Raw genomic sequence first — 19,750 nt, 5'->3', positions numbered from 1 at the left:
TTGTAGTAGTTATCGTTCTTGAATTGATTTGATTTGGTTGATTTTAGTGGGGGAATAATGAGTGGTTTTCTCAAAAATGCAGATCCAAATACAGAAAGGACTGTCGTAACGTTAAAATATAGCTTATGTTGACCAAAAAAGCATTATTTGTTTGATGAGTTCTTCGACACCATGAATCACCTCTACTATGGAGAGTATCTGAATTTTATATGGACTGGTATTTTATAGGCTTATCGATAAAAAGCAGATTTGAATTATGATTAATGTATGACAGACTGACAGACAAAGAAACATGTTATCACCTTTTCACCGTTTACAACTATACTTAAGCTAAATATGACAAATACATTTCATTCCAATTTTTATTTCAATTCAATAATGTGTCTATTAATTTCAATTTCTGTTGTTCAAACTGACATCAAATGCACACCTAAAATAAAAAAAAAATGATGATTATATAACTTAATCAACAAGAGCAAGACCATGCAGACCTGGATTTATAGTAAACTGTTTTGCCTTTTACATTCTATTACTAGTATACCAATATCACTTAAGAGAAGTGCAAAAAAATAAATAAATAAATAAAATAAAAAAAATAAACATTTCGATTTTTCGCTGACGATGCAATTTTCAATTTTTTTTATTTCAATGAAAATAAAAGAGAAAACATTGTTATGCTGAGATTAAAGTATTCAGTCAAAAAGAAATAACAAATTGATCTACACACAATTTAGTTAATTTTGTCTTGAACTATGTACATTTATTCTGAAGCATCCACTCTTGATACACTATAATACCTGTTCTTTCTTTTATCATTATAAGTTTATTATTTCCGTAGAAAAAGAAATAATCTATCCACCAAAGGATCTGCCTGGTTTTTGTCATGGACAGAAACTTACCTTATCAGTGTCGTCTAAAGGGGGAGCCATTTAGATCCGGTTCTAAAAAACATAATGTATAAGAAAGCTACATCGATTCCCTTTCTCGTTAACTCAATTTATGCAAATAAAAAAATACATACAAAAGAAAAAACTAATTAGAATGTGCACTGATTTTTTTTATTGTTTTACATAATAATGAAATAATCAATAACAAAAAAAGCACTAGAATACATTTAGCTGATTATAATGTTTTCTAGGCCTATGAATATACATGTTTTAAATTGTGACCTTACTACACACTGTCCTTTAATTTCGTGGGTTAAACTTATAATTCATTGGTATATAGGAGATGGGGAATTGGAAGTGAGAAAATGGAAATGGAAATGAGTGGATGTAAATGTTGCAATGGAAAGATTGTACCATGTAAGAACACTAGAAAGAATCAATTTCTTTACCGGGAAAAAGCATTATTGAAGGTATTTGTTTACTTAGAAAATGTTAACTTTTTAGATTAGCGGACATACTTTTTAATGTTACTAATTGAAATCCACAAGGCTGATCTCTCCGTCTTGTTGCCAAATCGATGATATAATCTGCATAATCCTCCTCCTCAACATTCGTTATTGTAAGTAGGTACTCATAACGTTCACCTGCTTGCCCCTGTGTTATGAAGTATTTGTCTCCACTTTGCAGAACATATCCAGAATTGCCCTCTTTTTTGCGCCAAGTTATAAGGCCGTCAACTGAAATTATTGGCAAAACAATACTATAGTATCAGCAGTTGAATGATTCAAATAATTATGTCAAAGTCAGAAAAAAACATGTCCTTTACGTGACCATCTAAATACGCAATGTAGCGACCCGAATAAAAAAAATTACACATCAAAACTGAACAAAAGGGAACAATGGACGTCCAAAGGAGGTTTGTTTCGGAATCTACAAGTTAGATCCCTAGTTTGTATCAATAATTTGTATGATTCCTAGTTCGTATAAATATTTTAATATGATTCATATTTGTATAAATATTTATGCTTGTTGAAATTCAATTAAAGAGCATCCTCTTAAGAAGATCAATAAAATATGACCTGCTTTATGAATGCACCAACTCAAAATCATCCCTCCGATTTCACTTCTTTTTACAAGGAAAACAGTGGCATAGTACTTCAACGTTAATTGACAAGTTTCACAAACGGGACACAAAAAATGTCAAAAATGCATTTTTTATTTTTGTTTGTTTGTTTGTTGGGGTTTAACGTCCGAGCAGCAATATTTCAGCTATATTCAGACGATGAACATGGAATTGATGATAAAATGAACATGAAATGATGATGAAATGAAAAAGGGATAGGGCACAAGGATAATGGGGTCGACAAATTTTGATTGCCACTGGAAATAGGGAGAGATAGGTAGGGTCGGGCAATTTAGCCTCCTGTGGTGGAGCCCTATGGTTCCTACTCCGAGAGAATACCACAGTAGGGTTCTTTAACGTGCGAGGAACGTGGCATCTTTCCCAACACGGTGCACCACTATGGTTTGCGGTCAGGTTTTCCGTATTATAGCCTGACAACCCCAGCATGTAACACGCCAGGGGTACCCCATTCCACCACCTGGGGCACACATCCCAGTTGCTCTGTGGGCAGGGCGCCCTAGCCCCCGGCTAGGGTTCTGAGCACTATTTAGTCGCCTTTTACGACAAGCTTAGCGCTGCTGCAGGCCTATTCTTGTAACACCCGGACCAGCACGGGGGTGCTTTTTTTTAAATTGAGATATTTCGTTCATCTTTTTTGTTAATCACGGGCATATAATCTGTACACTCTTCCCTGAAATAGTAAAATTAGTAGTGCAAATCATAAACAATTGGCATACCTTTCCCTGTACAACGTATAGTTACACTTGCTCCAAGTGAAACAGTAGTATAACGATCACAGTTAACATCACATTTTTCTTCGGCAACATTTTCAGACGACACTGTCAAAAGAGTAGCGGAATGAAATGAAAGCCGTACTAAATTAAAAATATATATATAAAATATAATACATGGAACCTGCACATATGTGTAATTAAACCCGTTTTGGATATTTGGGTAGGTTCATACGCGTATTCAATTTACCAGCTTCACAATTCTTTTTTAAAGTGTTAGTGTTTGGAGGAATCGGGCAAAATTGTGTCTTTTTTTCCTTGATACTGATGGTGCAAATAGTTAAATTACACATTATTAAAATGATGGGTTTTTTGTCAACCATGTTTCACATACTGCCTGAATCTTACAGGGACTGGCACTTTAACTGATTTAATGACACTATTTGATGTATTTAGACATACTTTTGGAATGATCTTGTTTTGTGTAGACAAGTTTCACTGAATAGTCTTAGAGAATAACACCATGACATTCACGTTGTTAATAGAGCGATAAAATAATTGATTTCTGCGTCTTATTTTGAAACCCACACTCCTTGTAAATATAAATGACATTCAAGACAAACACAACTTTTCCCTTGAAAACGCATAATTTAATGTCTTATCAGCATACATACAGAATTCATTTTCAGATATCAGTCCTTGGTTGAAAATACTCGGTTTCGTCTTAAACAATGAGTAATGACAGCTTTTTCTGTTAAGTTATTCTTTGTACTGATATTACCACTGATTTACTGATTATAATACTAAAGCATGCTAATGCCATTTAATCACAACAAATATATTCACGCGAAAATAGAAGAGGGGGGTTTGGCGCGATGTGAAACCTAGATTTAATCCAACATTTCGTTTTAAATGCCTGTACCAAGTCAGGACCATTGCGGTACCAGCTACTCCACAGATGTAATATCTGTTATGTCAGATTTATGTTGGACTTGACTAGATTATGGACCAGATTAGTGTTTGGTAATTTTGCTGTTGCCTTATTGGACAGAATAAGAGAATTAACTGATGGCAGGATACGCCTTCCAAAAAGCTTAAAAGTAGCAGTTAAAGCTTCGATTACCAATTCTCTATAATTTAATATTATATATCCTGGGTTCATTCTTTAGAATTTCTTTTTTTAATAGGATATGCAAAACTTGATAATTAAGGAGCACTACAGTGTTCACACTGCTATCATTTAAACAAAGTAGTTGCTGCTGTCTCAAATCAAGATAGTAAAGCCCACCGATGATAACTAATATTGGGTTTGCAGTAACGAATGCTCTATTCATTCCGTATCATCAATTTCAAACACATTTTATGAATATTAACTATTCATTTCGGCAATAATCGGCAAAGCTAAACATTACATGATTGAATGATGTTATGTATCACACGTGAAAGTATTCAGTTTCTCACCGCACTGCTAGAGGTTTATTTTGTACAAATGATTGTTGATAAAAAGACAAAAGTATTCAGACCAACTGCAGTATATAAAGGGACCAATAATAAAAAAAAGCACGAAACAACCGAAATAGGGTTCATAAGGCTTGTTCTAGTTTCAGAAATGTCTGATGTAAACATATTGACATCCGAAAACGATGGAAAATCTTCTATTTTATGAACATTTTTATCTTGTTAAATTAGATATTTGTGTTTTTATCGGCATTTTTATACAAATGGACGTTTTTCTTTTAATACTAAACTGAACACTCTGTAAAGGACAAATATCGATGTAATTGTTTGGTAGACTACAACAGAGTCACGTGACGAGACTTTCCTTATGAAATTAATTCAACTTACTTTCTAGAGTCACCAACCCACCATTACACCCACTTAGATACACCACGTAAAGTCCAAAGTCATCATCATTCAAATTATTAATAGTCAACAAGTATCTGTATTCCCCTGTACTTGTTTTTTCATTTATCATGTGATATTTTTCATTTTCATTCAATGGCTTAGCTTTTAGCCCTTTTCTCATCCAACCACGTAGAGAACTGTTATCTGGAAAGAAAATAATGGTGTAAATACCGTTGTCAATGAATACAATCCTGCCTTTTTTGTGAGTAGCAGTCTTTCTAAAACAAAATGACAGTAGGTTTTCATGCATGTCAAACTCACCTAAATTCACTTTATTTCTTATTCTAATAAAAAGAAGAATACAAAAAAACTGTTGTACAAAATAAAAGAGTTATTTCCCGTTTTCTCCTTTTCACTGCTTTGTTGTAATTTAATTTTATAACCGTTGTAGTTAATAAAAAAAGAGTTTCGCCGAGTGCATTTGTGGTCAAAGCCAGGGCAGTTGGGGCAAGTATTGACGCAGTATATCTATTTGATACACTAAAGCATAGTGACTTACAATTACGGGCACAACAACTGGTTTGGACGCAAGATGGCACAAAATTTGAAATTCAATCAAAAACTTTCAAAATCGGGCCTAAAATTTAAAAAAAGTCAATTTTTTGGGGTATGGCCCATTTGACCCCTTCTAACACGAAAATAGTAAGAGATATCTGAAATCTGATTGATAGAATAATCAAGGAAACTAAGATTCTCGCGGAATTCAAACGAATGTAAACAAGGGACAAAGGCCTTCCAATGGACAAAAAATACACACAACAATGACCATAAAATTACCAAAATAATACGTTCAAAACACCATAAACAAATGCGCAACTCGGACTTTACTAAAAATTATTTGGAGCATGGACCCGGTGAACCAGTAGGGTCCTCTGATTTTCTAGAAAATCCCAACTAAGTCGGCGAGATTTTCATATGGAGTCAAACTCAAAGTCGGACCCAAATTTAACAAGATATTGTCTTGACAATAGGAAAATATATGTTTGTGTTCCCCCTGTGGCCTTGAAATTTCTGAAAAGTTCAAGTTTTTACCACAAAAACTAATCAAAGTCCTATGTCATGTATGTTTTAGGCCCCTTTTTTCCAATTTTAAAACTGTTGGGGCTAACACCCCAAAATCATTTTGTAGTTTGAAACCTTGTTATAAAATTTAATAAAGCTGAATCAACTATCCACAGACGACGACGACGACGACATGGGACGACGACGGCGACAGCGCTAAACAAATAAACGACCGAAATTTTGCAGTCATATAAAAACAAACAATCACTATTCAGAAAGGATACATTTGTAATTTGAAATGAATAACTTTTTGGAAAATAAGTGTTACTACCTGCATGGACGCCACCCTTAGAGATTCGAGCGGACATCAAAAGAATACAAATCAAGAATAAAGACAAGCTAGGGTAAACAGACGCACACAAGCAAGAACATTAAATTACCAAAATAAGACTAAAAAATAAACAAAATTAAATGAGCAACTGGAAACTGGGACATAGACCAGGTACAATTGTAAGGTAAGTGCCTTCTACTTTCTATAGTAAAGGTGATTTATGGCATAGAAAAACGATGCTTTTTTGGCGTACTAAAGCCCCGTGCAGGTCCGGGTGTCAAAAAAATAGGCCTGCAGCAGCGCTTAGCTTGTCGTTAAAGGCGACTTAATAGTGCTCAAAACCTAGCCAGGGGCTAGTCGCTCTGCCCACAGAGCAACTGGGATGTGTGCCCCAGGTTGTAGAATGGGGTACCCCTGGCGTGTTACATGTTAGGGTTGTCAGGCTATAATACGGAAAAACTGACCGCAAACCATAGTGATGCACCATGTTGGAAAAGTTGCCACGTTCCTCGCACGTTAAAGAACCCTTCTGTGGTATTCTCCTGGAGTAAGAACCATAGGGCTCCGCCATAGGAGGCTAAATTACCCGACCTAGCTACCTCTACCTATTTCCAGTGGCAATCAAAAGTTGACTACCCTATTACCCTTGTGTCCCATCCCTTTTTTTCATATCACCCATTTCATGTTCATCGCCTGAATATAGCTGAAATATTGCTGCTCGGGCGTTAAACCCCAACAATCAATCAATCAATTAATCATTGGCGTACTAAATCTTTAGTTTATACAACGATAGTACTTTCGGTATATATCTATATTTGTGAGAAAATGATACATTAATCTCGTACTAAAATCAACCAAATTAAACCAAACTTGAGAACGATAACTCCTGCAAAGCGACAATTTTATTCACCATTTGATATTTATCTCAAAAGTGTAACATTCGAATGAGAAATTAAGAATGGTTAAGCTTTTTGTTATTGTTTTTGAATAAAAAAATATACGTGAGTATAGTGGTTTTCGACATGCATAAATCACTTTCTGTCTGATTATATTAAGGCGCTACTTAAGAACACGTACACTTTAAATATCGCCTGAAAAGTTATCAGCCAACAGTTTTATTATCTAACGTAAATCGTCGTTCGTTGTAAAGGATGTAAAACCAAAACTGATTTGCTAAAATATTTTTTTCTTTGAATACAATGCACAATACAAGAATAAAATATCGTTCTTTTTTTACTTGTCAAGATAATTTGGAGCAGAATATTGCTATTAAAATGATTCGTACTGTAAATTTAGTCCAAGATCCGGTCTTATATAAACAATTAAATGTGATATCACAGTATAAATGATCAATTTCCAAGATGCTTATTGGCTCTATTGTGTAGTTGCAGACAAAGAAAAATGCATTTTTCACAATTACTAATTATGTTAGGAAAATCATGAGAATCTGGATTCGAACGATAGTTTAAAGATTATATTCCAGGGATATAACTAAAGAAAACAAATCAACTTAATACGAACATCACGTAAAAATCAACTGAAAGAAAACGATCAACACCAACCCAGGCTCCACTAAAAACACGGAGCATGGACACCGGCATGGAAAACGCCCTCTCCTTTTCATTAAACATCCGCCGAGTTGTTCATGACCAGTAACAGTGACACAATGAATAAATTAGGTATTATTGTTCAGATGGATATACCATAAAGATCCGCAAGTTAATAATTACGACCATTTTACCGTTTCAGAAGCCTAATTATAAGAAGTAAAGCAGAATACAAAAGTTCTTTGTAATTTCATTAAGCTGTATCAAAATTTATTTCTTGTGATGTCTATTCGTACGTGATGTAGGGATATAGCAACGTATAAAAGGCAAGGTGACGATGCAAGACACAAATCATTGCGTTTGTCGTATAGTTTAGTCATGAGTTTTCCCTTCCTACAGATCTCTAAGAGTAGGCCAAGATATACAACTGACTTCATAGCGTCTATAGTATAAATTACGTCAATTTCGTAGGTAAACTGTATAAAAACAAAACAAATCTAGAACTGTTTATAGATAAAACATCATCTATATAACGGAATGTGAAATCAAATATGCGGCTGATCAACGTTCTTATTTTTTGATAAGGTCAGTAATACAGTCAGCCCAATAGAAATGAGCAAAAAAGAATAATGAACGTTTCTGTTGGGATAATTAGTATCATTACAATATAACTAATTCTGACTATTAAAGTTGTCATGATTTCATTGATACTTCGGGGTTTTTTTAATCCATAACGATATGAGCTTAAATCCACCTACATTGCAATTTTTGGTATTTCAACGGCATTAATTGTAATGAGGAGTTGTCAACCATTTTTGACCTTGTTTAAACTTTTGTTAACCTAGACATAAAGAAGATTTCTTCTTTTAGTGTGTGTTGTAAGAATCAAACAAAAACAACAGACGAACAACAGACTAAAGATTACACATTGTCGAAAAATAATCAAGGAAACAAATTTCCTAGCGAAAATCAAACGAATGCAATTCAATTAGACATGAATAAAAGGCACATACACCAAAGAACATAAAAAACCCAAAATAAAACCTATAAAAACAAAAGTATATGAGCAACTTGGACTCTGAAAACTGAGTGCATTGGTCAGGTGCACCGGTAAGGAATCTCCTCTGCCTTTTAAGGCCGACTTAAAGCTAGGGTGAAATAATTCGTGAAAAGTATTCTTTTTACGTACCTTTTGTCGTACAACTTAAAGTCACCGTTTGCCCTCGCGAACCACTGACTTCATCGCAAACTGGCATACAAAACCCTCGAACAGACGATGCTGAAACATATTATGACAAGTACAGATAATTACGCTGATGAAGAGCCTGCAACCCCAACTAATAAACTGTGTTGATATTATTCATATCAAAATGAAATCAAAGTTTGAATTGTTATGTAAAACAAGTTTTGATTTACTGAGGTATTAATCTTATTTTGTATCATTCATGCCAAAATCTAGGTAGAGTTATACCTATTTGTCAATCACGTCAATCGAGAAATGTATACTATTTCCATATATGGTCAACAAATATGTGTATTGTTCTTATTACCAATTGATGATTATGGAAATATATTTTCAATTAAGTATGTGTACATACCAATGCCGTGAAGTATTACCAAAGTAAAAACAAAACAAAATTTAGCCATAGTCTTCTCTTGTTAGGTTTACTTAAATTATTACGAAGGTATTTATTCGCAATATGTAAGTTGGATGTTCCATATCTAGTATTGAATCTTTATGAATTACAAAAACTGTTTTGCAGAAATGTTTTCCAATTATTTTGTCAGCAAATGCAACATGCGTGAGGGAAATAAATGACTAAGTTATAAGAAAGAACAAAAATGTATTCTTGCGGGTATAATAAGTGGTTAACGGATTGGTGTAATTTATTTGACATGTGTACTTTACAACATCATCAAGCTGGATGAAATAATTCATCCAATTTAATGATGAAGCATTGTGTTACCGTAAATTACATGTACTGCATGTGATAAGAAAACTATAAGAGCACAATACATTAGCATTGCCAAAAAAGCATTGTGTATAAATGATTGTGACGTCATTACATACGAATTGTACACTCGACGAGTGCGCGTGTGTTTTGTAACGCTAGTGAGTATTATCTTTGTATCCCTGAATAGGTCGATACTCATTTTCTTTATACTTAAAGTGTCATTTTGTCCTTTTTTGTCCTCAATACACCTGCGCGACCGTTTAACGAACATATGTTTTCTCGGTATACTATTTTTCTATTTAATCTGTTGACGGTTCGTGGCAATATCAACCGCAAAAGTAAGTGTTTTATGCTGCGAAAACTTGTCTTTAAATTCCAAAATAAATACATTCTAGCATGTCCACTATTAAAAGTTTTATTTTAAATTTTAAATGATACAACAACATATCATGTTTAGCAATAACATTCAGTATTATGATATTTAGCGACATTACTATTACTCTGTCAAGCAAGAATGTTGTGATAAAAAACGGTAATTGTTGTTTAATGGTCGCAATAGTTCAAATCAAGTCAATTGTTGTAACTGCATGATTTGACCATGAAGATGTAAGAAAAGAAGCAGTATTACCAAAGGTAAAAGTCGGGTATAAATGGAATATCTAACCGAATGGTTAAAAAATAGGGGATGACGAAATTTTCAAAATGGCTTAAATCGAAAACTAAATTTTGGATACTGCTGAATTTTGAACTTATTGTAATTTATGGTTGTAGTCAATTTTGTAAAATTTAAAAGTAATCATTCATCCGTTCTCAAGTTGTCATCAGGAAACTATTGTAGATGGGACAAACGAACGGACAGACGGGGACTTTTCGGATGATATCACATCATAACTCACCACTTCGTGTGGCAGGGTATTAAATCAGGAAATACAAGAACCCTCAACAAGATAATTCGCGAGTCACAAATATACAGTACAAAAGACCTACATAATACATAATGGTAAACGGAAAGCACAAACCTCACAAAAATTGGGATTATCAAGGTGTTTTGATAAGAAATCAGTGCAGCTTGATGACAGTAGAACTTTAGAATCTAGATACAAATATTGTTCTTGGTAGAGATTCCTCATATTCTATTAAAAAAATTCTAAATCATATTCCAAATATACAGCTGATGATGTTTTAAAAATGCTAGAATGGAATTCTTGAGCGACAACATATTTGTACAGTGTGGTGGGCGCGTTTTTCAACAATCGGTCGTCATTCCAACAAGTTGTGCTCCCCTATTTGCTGACCTATTCCTTCACTCTTATGAGGCTGACTTTGTAGCTAATCTGATCTGAAAAAAAAGTATATCGTTTAGCTAGATCCTTTAATCTCAATTTTTGCTATATGGATGACGTATTATTTTTAAACAATCCTAGTTTCGGGGATTTGATACATCAAATCTACCCCAAAGAACAAAAGTTATATGGTCGTCATTATGAACTCGTGGATCGTTACGGTGTATCCATCTGCGTCATGAAAATTGATTTGTTCAACGTGTCATAGTTTCATTTCCTCTTTCGTCTACCCCGGACTTTTTATGAGCAACTCGGTGGGTATTTCTAGATAAGCAGAGGACGCTTACCCTACCGGTGCACCTGGTCCATGCTCCCAGTTTTTAGTGGAGTCCGAGTTGCTCATTTGCTTTTATTGCTTTGTATGTATGATTTAAGTTACTTAATGTTATTTGTTGTGTATGTCTGTTTTCCATGTCTGGTCTTTGTCACTGGAGTACATTCTTTTGATTACCGCTTTAACCTTGATTCCCTTGATTACTCCTCCAAAATGAGCGGAAAGTAATAATTAAGACTCAATTGTAGAGGAATTCATTTCACTTGATTCTCACATGAATCATGAGTTATTTTGGACTGTTTTTTATCAAATCTCTCTGGCGCTTCAAAACTCGCTCGGTAAGGACAGGTTGTCTAAGGTTGTCTACAATATTTTTAAATTGATATAACAGGACATAAAAATGTGTCCGATTAAAACAGGCTTTAAGAATTTCCCGGGTTCAGTTTAGATAGTTTTCTCTGTATGTCTTTCATTTTGGCGTTTGTACCATCGATACTGTTTCATTTCAATAACTTGAGTGGCATTAATTATTACTGTGTCTTAATTGTACATGTATACATATCAGCAAAGAACATTCTGCCTTAACTATTACTTGTCCAATTAAGAATGATGCAAATAAAGAAAGAAAGGTGGAAGGATGTAAATATGTTTTTGCAATTTCCCTAATTGTCTTTACCTAACTCCTTTTGAACTTTATTCGAGACAGGCGCACGATTAACTATGTTTCAAAACACATTTATATTGATATACAAAATGTTAAGGAATATTTAAAAATTATTTTTAGACAGGTTTTCTGATTATTCATTGATCAATGGTTTAAGTAGGTTTCACCTTACCGATAAAAATTTAATCATATTTGGGTAAAGTACTGAAACAGTCCCGAAATTTTTGTCAAGCTGGATCAAAAAATGTTTCTCTTCAACGTTTCATAACAGATCACGGAGTTAACAGCAATTGCCTTCACCTTTTTTGTTACTTTTCATCTCTAATGGAACAAACCTGATGTGTTTTCTCTATTGCAAAACTGTACAATGTCGATTTCCCCGTCTGCCTGATTGTTAAGTTAAAACTTTTGCTCGAATGTTGTTGCCCCGTGCAGGTCCGGGTGTTAAAAGAATAGGCCTGCAGCAGCGCTAAGCTTGTCGTAAAATGCGACTAAATAGTGCTCAGAACCCTAGCAACTGGGTTGTGTGCCCCATGTGGTGGAATGGGGTACCCCTGGCGTGTTACATGCTGGGGTTGTCAGGCTATAATACGGAAAACCTGACAGCAAACCATAGTGGTGCACCGTGTTGGGAAAGATGCCACGTTCCTCGCACGTTAAAGAACCCTACTGTGGTATTCTCCCGGAGTAGGAACCATAGGGCTCCGCCACAGGAGGCTAAATTGCCCGACCCTACCCACCTCTCCCTATTTCCAATTGCAATCAAAATTTGTCGACCCCATTGTCCTTGTGTACAATCCCTTTTTTATTTCTGAATATAGCTGAAATATTGCTGCTCGGACGTTAAACTCCAACAAACAAACAAACAATCGAATGTTGTTTATACAAATATTGTTGGAAATATCAAAACGCTAATACATCATTAGATAAAATCTAAGGACGTCATTAAAACCATCTGCTACAATGTATTCGAACTGAGTTCGCAAATAATCAGATGGGTGATCACATTATTTTCAAAATTGCACATTCTGAATTGTAATAATCAAACTATTCAAGCATTTTTACAATAATTAAGAAACAATATGTTACAAACAATACCTACGACATGTTTTATGGCTTTACTCGTCAGACAAATAAATAACATTATTCTTTACCAATATCATTTTAGTTCTGAACAGCGCTCAGAGAAAAAGCAATATTTTAAAAACATGGATTGTCTACTGGTTTCTTGTCTGGTAGTCACTTTTCTGAGCTTCGGTATGTATCATTACTTTATTTTTACTTTGTTGATATATATATTAATGATGAAAGATATAGAGACAAATGTGTTTAATTAGATAGAAGTATGTTTCTTCAAAATGACAGCTTCGAGAGCTTTTTACAGGTTTTATTAAAAACCAGGTACCAATCAGCGTCTGACGTTCAATCTTACTCGGACTGCTGCAGACAGTCGTTTCAGAAATTTCAAAAAATCTTGCAATACATAAATTAATTAAATAATATAACGCTACTCTATCAGCATATCTAACAAGATTGTCTGCAACGGTTATAAAGGGAGGAATCGTCTGTTGCTGCATGGAACGTGGTCGAAAACTTACCGCGAAGGGCTAATGAAGCTCCGCCTAAAATGCATTGTTTTAATTGTTTACTAGTTTCCTGTGAGTGATAAACATAAAAAAGTGATGTAAATGTGAAAATTGTATTTGTATTCTTATTTATGTCAAAGATTTTGTTGTCGCTATATATTCAACTTCACAATAATTAAGAAATAAATGACGGAAACTCCATTTTATCATTGATTACCACAGGATGACCATTTATGCCGCATTATTTTACCCCGAGTGATAGCGAGGGGTAAAATATCGGCATAAATAGTCAACCCGTGGTAAAACAATTATAAAATGGAGTTTCCGTGATTTATGTCGATTCTAATAGGACAATAACGGTACTTTTTTACATTTTCGTGACCTATTACGGTCACCTTAGACGCGCAATATTTGTCCATATTTGGCTGTACACCTTACGCTAGTTATGTCAGTTGAAATGGTCGCTAGTAAAAATTTACTTCGTTTTTTTCACAATGAAGAAGAGGGCGAATTAAGTAGATATGACATTAGTCGTTTGCATTATAAGGTCACAGTGTTCACACGTGGACAGGTACAATGTTTTATGCATTGACAATTGTTATTGTTTGGTTTCATACATGATGGCGCACGTGGCACCTGGCTTGTGGCGAGTGATGCCGAGTATTTGAATATGTGATTTTATACGGAATATAATACAACTTTTCTAAAACATAACGTTTAATATCTTTATTAAATATGAATTTGATGTTCATTCACGATATCGAAATGAATGAAAACAGCTGATACGCATCGAAATGTTACATGTGTATGTTTACATAATTAAAGTGGACAGTAATTTACATAAACACAAGCCACGCCCAATACATGCTGCTCATATGGCAATCGAAAATCGACCACAGTTGTGGTCTCAAAGCCTGTTAAGGACGTTATATTAGAATAAACTGATAAAAAAATCTGACAATTAACCATTGCAATACTAATTGCCACTATGTTTGAATTAAGAGCACGTAGATCGAGCTTTAAAAAAATTTCAGATGGTTAATGTACCATACATTCATTTATAAATGAAAACAACGAAACATGAAAGTGCAGTACAATGTTCAACGTATAAAAGGGAGAGAAGAATCGTCTCAAGATTTAATAGATAACTATGATAAGAATATGTGACACTCCAAACGTAATGAGTTTATTTCTTTGTAATGTGATGTTAATTCATCTTTACATTTATACATTGTTAACCTTCTGAAAACACTACCTTATTCAAATTATGATTGTAACGGCTATGATCAGTATTTATAATTTTCCACTTATCAACTCAATTTATATTTTATATATAATTCCAGCATCATCTTATGAGGATGACTGTCCGATTAGTTGCGAAAATTCAAAAGCTGCAATAGGAGGAACAGGAACCATAACCTGTACTGGACCAGGTAGAGTAGAGTGTCTAACGGTCGAAATGAACTCTCGTCGTTGCAGCAAGCCCTCCCAGAGAATGCAACAAAAAAACTTGAAAAAAGTTGGGTAAAAGTGAATGATTTAACAAGACGTTACCCGATTGTCAAACGACGTTTCATTTGAAAAATGTTCTAGAATTTTGTGGGGCTTGTCTGCTGAGTTAAGTAGTAGAGAACACGAACGTCTGCCGCTACGTGGAGCTCCGAATGAAAGTTAATGAAAATATAGTGAAACTTGTCTAAACCGAACACCTTTTGGACTTAAAAAATTGTTCGCTTTACATAGGTACTTAGTTTAACTAGGTAGAACATTTGTTTAGATTGATTATAGAGACTTTTAAAAGTGTCTGGTTTAGACAGGTTTTTTTATCAGGACCTATTTCAGACTAATGTAACTGTATATAAGTACATACTGAACATCCCGCATATATTTTGAACACAAAGGTAACCATTTTATTTGTAACTTGAGGATTTATGCAGCTAGGGGAGCGTTACATTGAGTGCTATGTGGCAAAGTCCATATCATATTGTGTGTATTCTATCAGTAAGATATCTTTCAATGTCATACATTTAATAATATAAAGTATAAAATGCATCCTACAAAGAGCAAATAAAAAGCTTGAAAAACAATCATTATAAAATAAACAAAAATAGTAAAATGTGTCTGTAAGTCGTATACCATATGTTCATATGTAAATAGTCTTAAAACGAAAGAAGCAGTTTACTGCTGGTCTTGGATAAAGCCAGAAATGCTGACAACACAGCAGCACGTTCTGAATGTCCCTGTTTATCTTGATAAAGGTCCAATCAGTCGTTGTTTATCTAAAATGTTTCTTGCAATAATATAAAACATGGTATGCTACTATGATGTCTTATAACCTTGCGAAAATATAAGTCAGATCACGTGACTCCGTGGCGTCATAAGACTGGATCCTCGTATAACATTCAAAGGCACGGAGGTTTGTCATTAAGATGGCGTTGAGTTCAGTATCAAAAGAAAACACACCTTTCTGTGTAAATTACCGATAAAAAATTAAAACTATATAGTTTTGCATGACAAAAATGTTAAATAAATTATAACATTTCTATAAAATAGAAAATTTTGCAATAGTATGGTAAATTACGAGATCTCGAAAGTAAACAATAAAATAAAGATCAGACTTCGGATTTCAATACATTCTACGGAAAGGAAAATGAAACTAGAACGGGACTTACAAATCCTATTGTCCACCATTTAGATTAAGTTGAGTTTTCTTCACAAGTATAACTTCTAACGTTAAAGTTAAACATTGTTCTTCAGAGGGCTCTCCTTTATGGATGAGCGCTGACGATAGTTCAACTCTGACAGCTGGCGACAAATATGATATGCAGACAGCAAAATTAGCCACTTCCATACAGTACTTACTAAAAATAAAGAATGTAAAAGAGGATGATTTTGGAACCTATCTATTTATGGTGACAAAAACGATAGGACATTCTCCTTGTGGTTCAACAGGAGCTACACTAGGTAAGAAAGATTAAACGAAAGCTTTTTTTAAAAAAAAAAGAAAGGCATTGAAAATGTGCAAATCTGTTAAATCTAATTGAAAAATGTGTTAATTTTTAAATGAAATTATTGCAATTTTTAATTTTGATATTGATATGAAAATTTCAGTGAAAGAAGGGTGATCAGGGCAATGTTGTTCCGGACCCGGACGAGTGAGTTAAACTTAAGCATTATTTATTTTTTTTGTACCGAAAAAAACATAGTTAGAAGAAAAAAGTTACTTGTGCCATACTGTACTCTTCATTTTAATAAGTTTTCGATGTTAGACTGCATGTACAAATACAATCCCATAGTTGCTACATAGTCATTTGTGGGACCACTGTGACTACGCCATGACGGAGTGAGTAGGGGAGGTAAAATATCGCAGCTATACTATTTTCTAACTTTATCACTTTCAATTTAATGGGTGCCGCTTGTGGAGCAGAAGATACTTCCTCTTCCTAATCAGCTGATGTAACTGCTACTGCTTTATTGTTTTTGTGAGATGTGTCCTGTTTTGACCATGTGTAGGCCAATTATTTTGAGTTTGATATATCTGATTTGTTTTATCAATGACGCTTCGGTATATTCTCGCCCATAACCAAATATTCGCTTTTATTTAAATAAGAATATGAACTCCAGATAAATCGTGTAAAATCGAAAGATTTACGCTTAGGAATTTATATACAACTTAATTTGTATTGGTGCACTCGACTTTATGCAATTTATTAACAATACATATTTACGAAGTCTTCACAAGGTTTGAAATTAATCCAAGACTATTTTCTTTTTCAGGAGCAGACAGATTGCCAGTGAAAAGTTGGGATATGAAAAATAATTGATATAAATAAATAAATAATTATATTTGTTTGATATATAGAACACCTCCTTAATTTCAACATAAATTTTCAATGTTGACAGGTAATAAAAACAATAAAAAATGCATTGACTAAGAGTGTTTAGTTTATCCCTCGAAATTATCATCTAATCTGCCGACAGGACAGTGATATTGATGAACATAATAGAAATATCACTAATAAGTTACAGATAGAGATTGCCAATTGGTAAATTGCCGTCATCATGAACTCGTGAATCGTTATAGTGTATCCATCTGCACCATGAAAACTGATTTATTCAACGGGTCATAGTTTTCCTTTCCTCGTGTATCTACCCCGGACTTGACTTTTCATGAGCAACTCGGCGGGTGTTTCTAGAAAAGCAGAGGACGCTTACCCTACCAGTGCACTTGGTCCATGCTTCCAGTTTTTAGTGGAGTCCGAGTTGCTCATTTGCTTTTGTTATTTTGTATGTATGATTTTAGTTACTTTATGTTCTTTGTTGTGTATCTCTGTTTTCCATGTCTGGTCTTTGTCCCTGGAGTACATTCTTTTGATTACCGCTATAACTTTGGTTCCCTTGATTACTCTTTGCGAATCAACATTGAATTTTATTGTGTATTTCATTTTGATGAGGTGGTCTGTATGTTGGTATGTTTGTCCTTGTTTCAAAAACTATATATTTCAACTGACTGACATTTCATACTTATTTTTTCCTAAAAAAGTGAATTTAATGTTAATTAACATTGTTGTTGATATTTGTATTTGTTCAACGAGATGAATGTTTTATCTTTTTATTTTACCTTTTTTAATTACAAAAAAAAATAATAATAACACATAGGATAAACGTGAGACGTGGAATTGGATTATTTTACCTATATTCTTTGCTGATGTATATTTGTCACTGAATAAACTTCTATATAATATTTTTGTTATTCCAAGATCGAACGATATTATAAACATAGATATAGACAAGCTTTATTCCGCATCAAACAATAAACATAAAACTCTTATGACCTTTTGAACCGATAAACATAATATTCACAGTCATACATAATCATGCAGGTAACTAAAGTCATACATATATATATACACAGAAGACATTTAGACAAACATAAAAACACATAATTATATCAGTCAGTACTATGATACGAGAATACATGCAGCTGAAGCATACAAACACTAAAAAATACTACTACTACTAGCTAAAGAATAAAATAATAAGCAAATAAGGAATAAAGCTATCCTGCTACTAAAGCAAAGTAACCAAAAATATAATAATAAAACTGAACCAAAATAAAAAAAAGTCTAGTATGTGTGCTTGGTATGCTGCATCAGTAAGAAAATTTTAGTCTGAATTTTTGCAAACATGACAAGTACATTCGTTACCATTCCAGAAAGATAATTGACTTTTGAACTGATTAAAATTTGAGATCTGCCTGAAAGATTCTGGAAGTGAATTCCAAAGAGCAGGTGCAGCATACCTGAAAGATTTCTTGCCATAACAAGTAGTTTTCACACTCGGAATCTGCAATAAATTTGTATATCTAAAATTATATTTGTCGTCTTTCTATTCAATAAGATTTGATAAGACAGGAGGTGCTAAATTATTACGTATTAAAAATATTTCTATTGCCATTGTTCTTGTTCGTTTTATATACGTTGTTGGCATTTTTGTTTTGATTAAAAGATCTGTTGAAATACACAGTTACCTCTCTTAAATTCTGTCAGAATCTGTCAGGATTTCTGTTCTACGACAGCAGATAGAACAGAAATCCTGACAGATCCCGACAGCGTTTGACAGAGGCTGTCCTGACAGAGGACACATTTTGCACTATTCCCTGGCAGATCCTGACAGAAACTGTCCTGGGTCGTGACAAAGAAAATACGAAAAGCTGTTCTAAACTGTCATACCCTGGACAGTTCCTGACACTAAATCGTTCTATTCTGTATGACGTAATTTAGAACAGGAAGTCCGCGATTACTAACTGAAACTGTGTGACTAATGTAAATTAGCCCGATTACGAACAAAAATCTTTATTTCAAAATTTACATCGAATTTCCAATTATATATAGAGAGCTCCTCGTGATCATCATCCCACAGACAGTAACTCGATCGTTGTTCATGTTCCAATTTTCGTCGATCAAGGTCCAGTCACTCACCGTTCAAAAAATATCATCGTTTACATTTATATATATTTTTTACATTCTGTCATACAACTGTGATATTAATTAAATCATTTTTTTTTTAATTAAAGGTCTATGTTTCTGTTCTAAATGTAAAAGTCATAACAGATAACTTTCAGATGTTCGGTAATTCTCACGAAGTTTAAGATTGACTAAATTGAAGTTTATGAGTTTGAAGACTTCCAATTTCCCTACACGGTCTAGATCTTACATGTAGAAAATGTATATATTAAAAATGTGAGTTTCATATAAGTGACTGTGACACCTTTATTTCAGTAAAAATTCTTCAAAAATGTCATATTGCAGCACCTGTATGAGTGCCCACACTTTTAATTTGCTTGAGGGTGTAAAATTATTGACTAAAATGCTAAATTTTTCAATATAACTATCATGTGGT

The 19,750-nt window shown here is 33.8% G+C and overlaps 2 protein-coding genes across 2 annotated transcripts; one reads left to right on the top strand and one right to left on the bottom strand.

The window, feature by feature from the left end:
- Positions 1–348: 348 nt before the first annotated feature.
- On the bottom strand, positions 349–9,240 carry LOC148601859 (uncharacterized). Its single transcript, XM_088555880.1, has 7 exons — positions 9,125–9,240; positions 8,716–8,805; positions 4,587–4,790; positions 2,748–2,849; positions 1,406–1,624; positions 900–941; positions 349–430 (listed from the first exon to the last, which is right to left on the bottom strand). The coding sequence occupies exons 1-6, from the start codon at positions 9,171–9,173 to the stop codon at positions 904–906; spliced, it is 702 nt and encodes a 233-aa protein (XP_088412006.1). The 5' UTR covers positions 9,174–9,240; the 3' UTR covers positions 349–430; positions 900–903.
- Positions 9,241–12,879: 3,639 nt separating this feature from the next.
- LOC148601858 (uncharacterized) lies at positions 12,880–17,283 on the top strand. The gene is made up of 5 exons (XM_088555498.1): positions 12,880–13,019; positions 14,692–14,781; positions 16,106–16,312; positions 16,460–16,503; positions 17,126–17,283. The coding sequence occupies exons 1-4, from the start codon at positions 12,971–12,973 to the stop codon at positions 16,471–16,473; spliced, it is 360 nt and encodes a 119-aa protein (XP_088411624.1). The 5' UTR covers positions 12,880–12,970; the 3' UTR covers positions 16,474–16,503; positions 17,126–17,283.
- The last annotated feature ends 2,467 nt before the right edge of the window (positions 17,284–19,750 follow it).

This window comes from Perna viridis, chromosome 12, assembly GCF_037379345.1.
Source record: "Perna viridis isolate PV_CMFRI_1.1 ecotype Kerala chromosome 12, ASM3737934v1, whole genome shotgun sequence".
Classification (NCBI taxonomy): Eukaryota; Metazoa; Mollusca; class Bivalvia; order Mytilida; family Mytilidae; genus Perna; species Perna viridis.
The sequence above is the reverse complement of the archived record's forward strand: the minus strand, read 5'-3'. Positions and strand labels throughout refer to the sequence as shown.

Bases quoted from the DNA above. Each gene is read 5' to 3' on its own strand.
- LOC148601859 (XM_088555880.1), bottom strand. From the start codon at position 9,173: ATGGCTAAATTTTGTTTTGTTTTTACTTTGGTAATACTTCACGGCATT. The intron at 4,791-8,715 runs GTACGTAAAAAG...TTTTCTTTCCAG, and splicing joins TTTAAGTTGTACGACAAAAG to ATAACAGTTCTCTACGTGGT. The intron at 942-1,405 runs GTATGTCCGCTA...TATGTTTTTTAG, and splicing joins TCAATTAGTAACATTAAAAA to AACCGGATCTAAATGGCTCC.
- LOC148601858 (XM_088555498.1), top strand. From the start codon at position 12,971: ATGGATTGTCTACTGGTTTCTTGTCTGGTAGTCACTTTTCTGAGCTTC. The intron at 13,020-14,691 runs GTATGTATCATT...ATATAATTCCAG, and splicing joins AGTCACTTTTCTGAGCTTCG to CATCATCTTATGAGGATGAC. The intron at 14,782-16,105 runs GTAGAGTAGAGT...ATTGTTCTTCAG, and splicing joins CATAACCTGTACTGGACCAG to AGGGCTCTCCTTTATGGATG.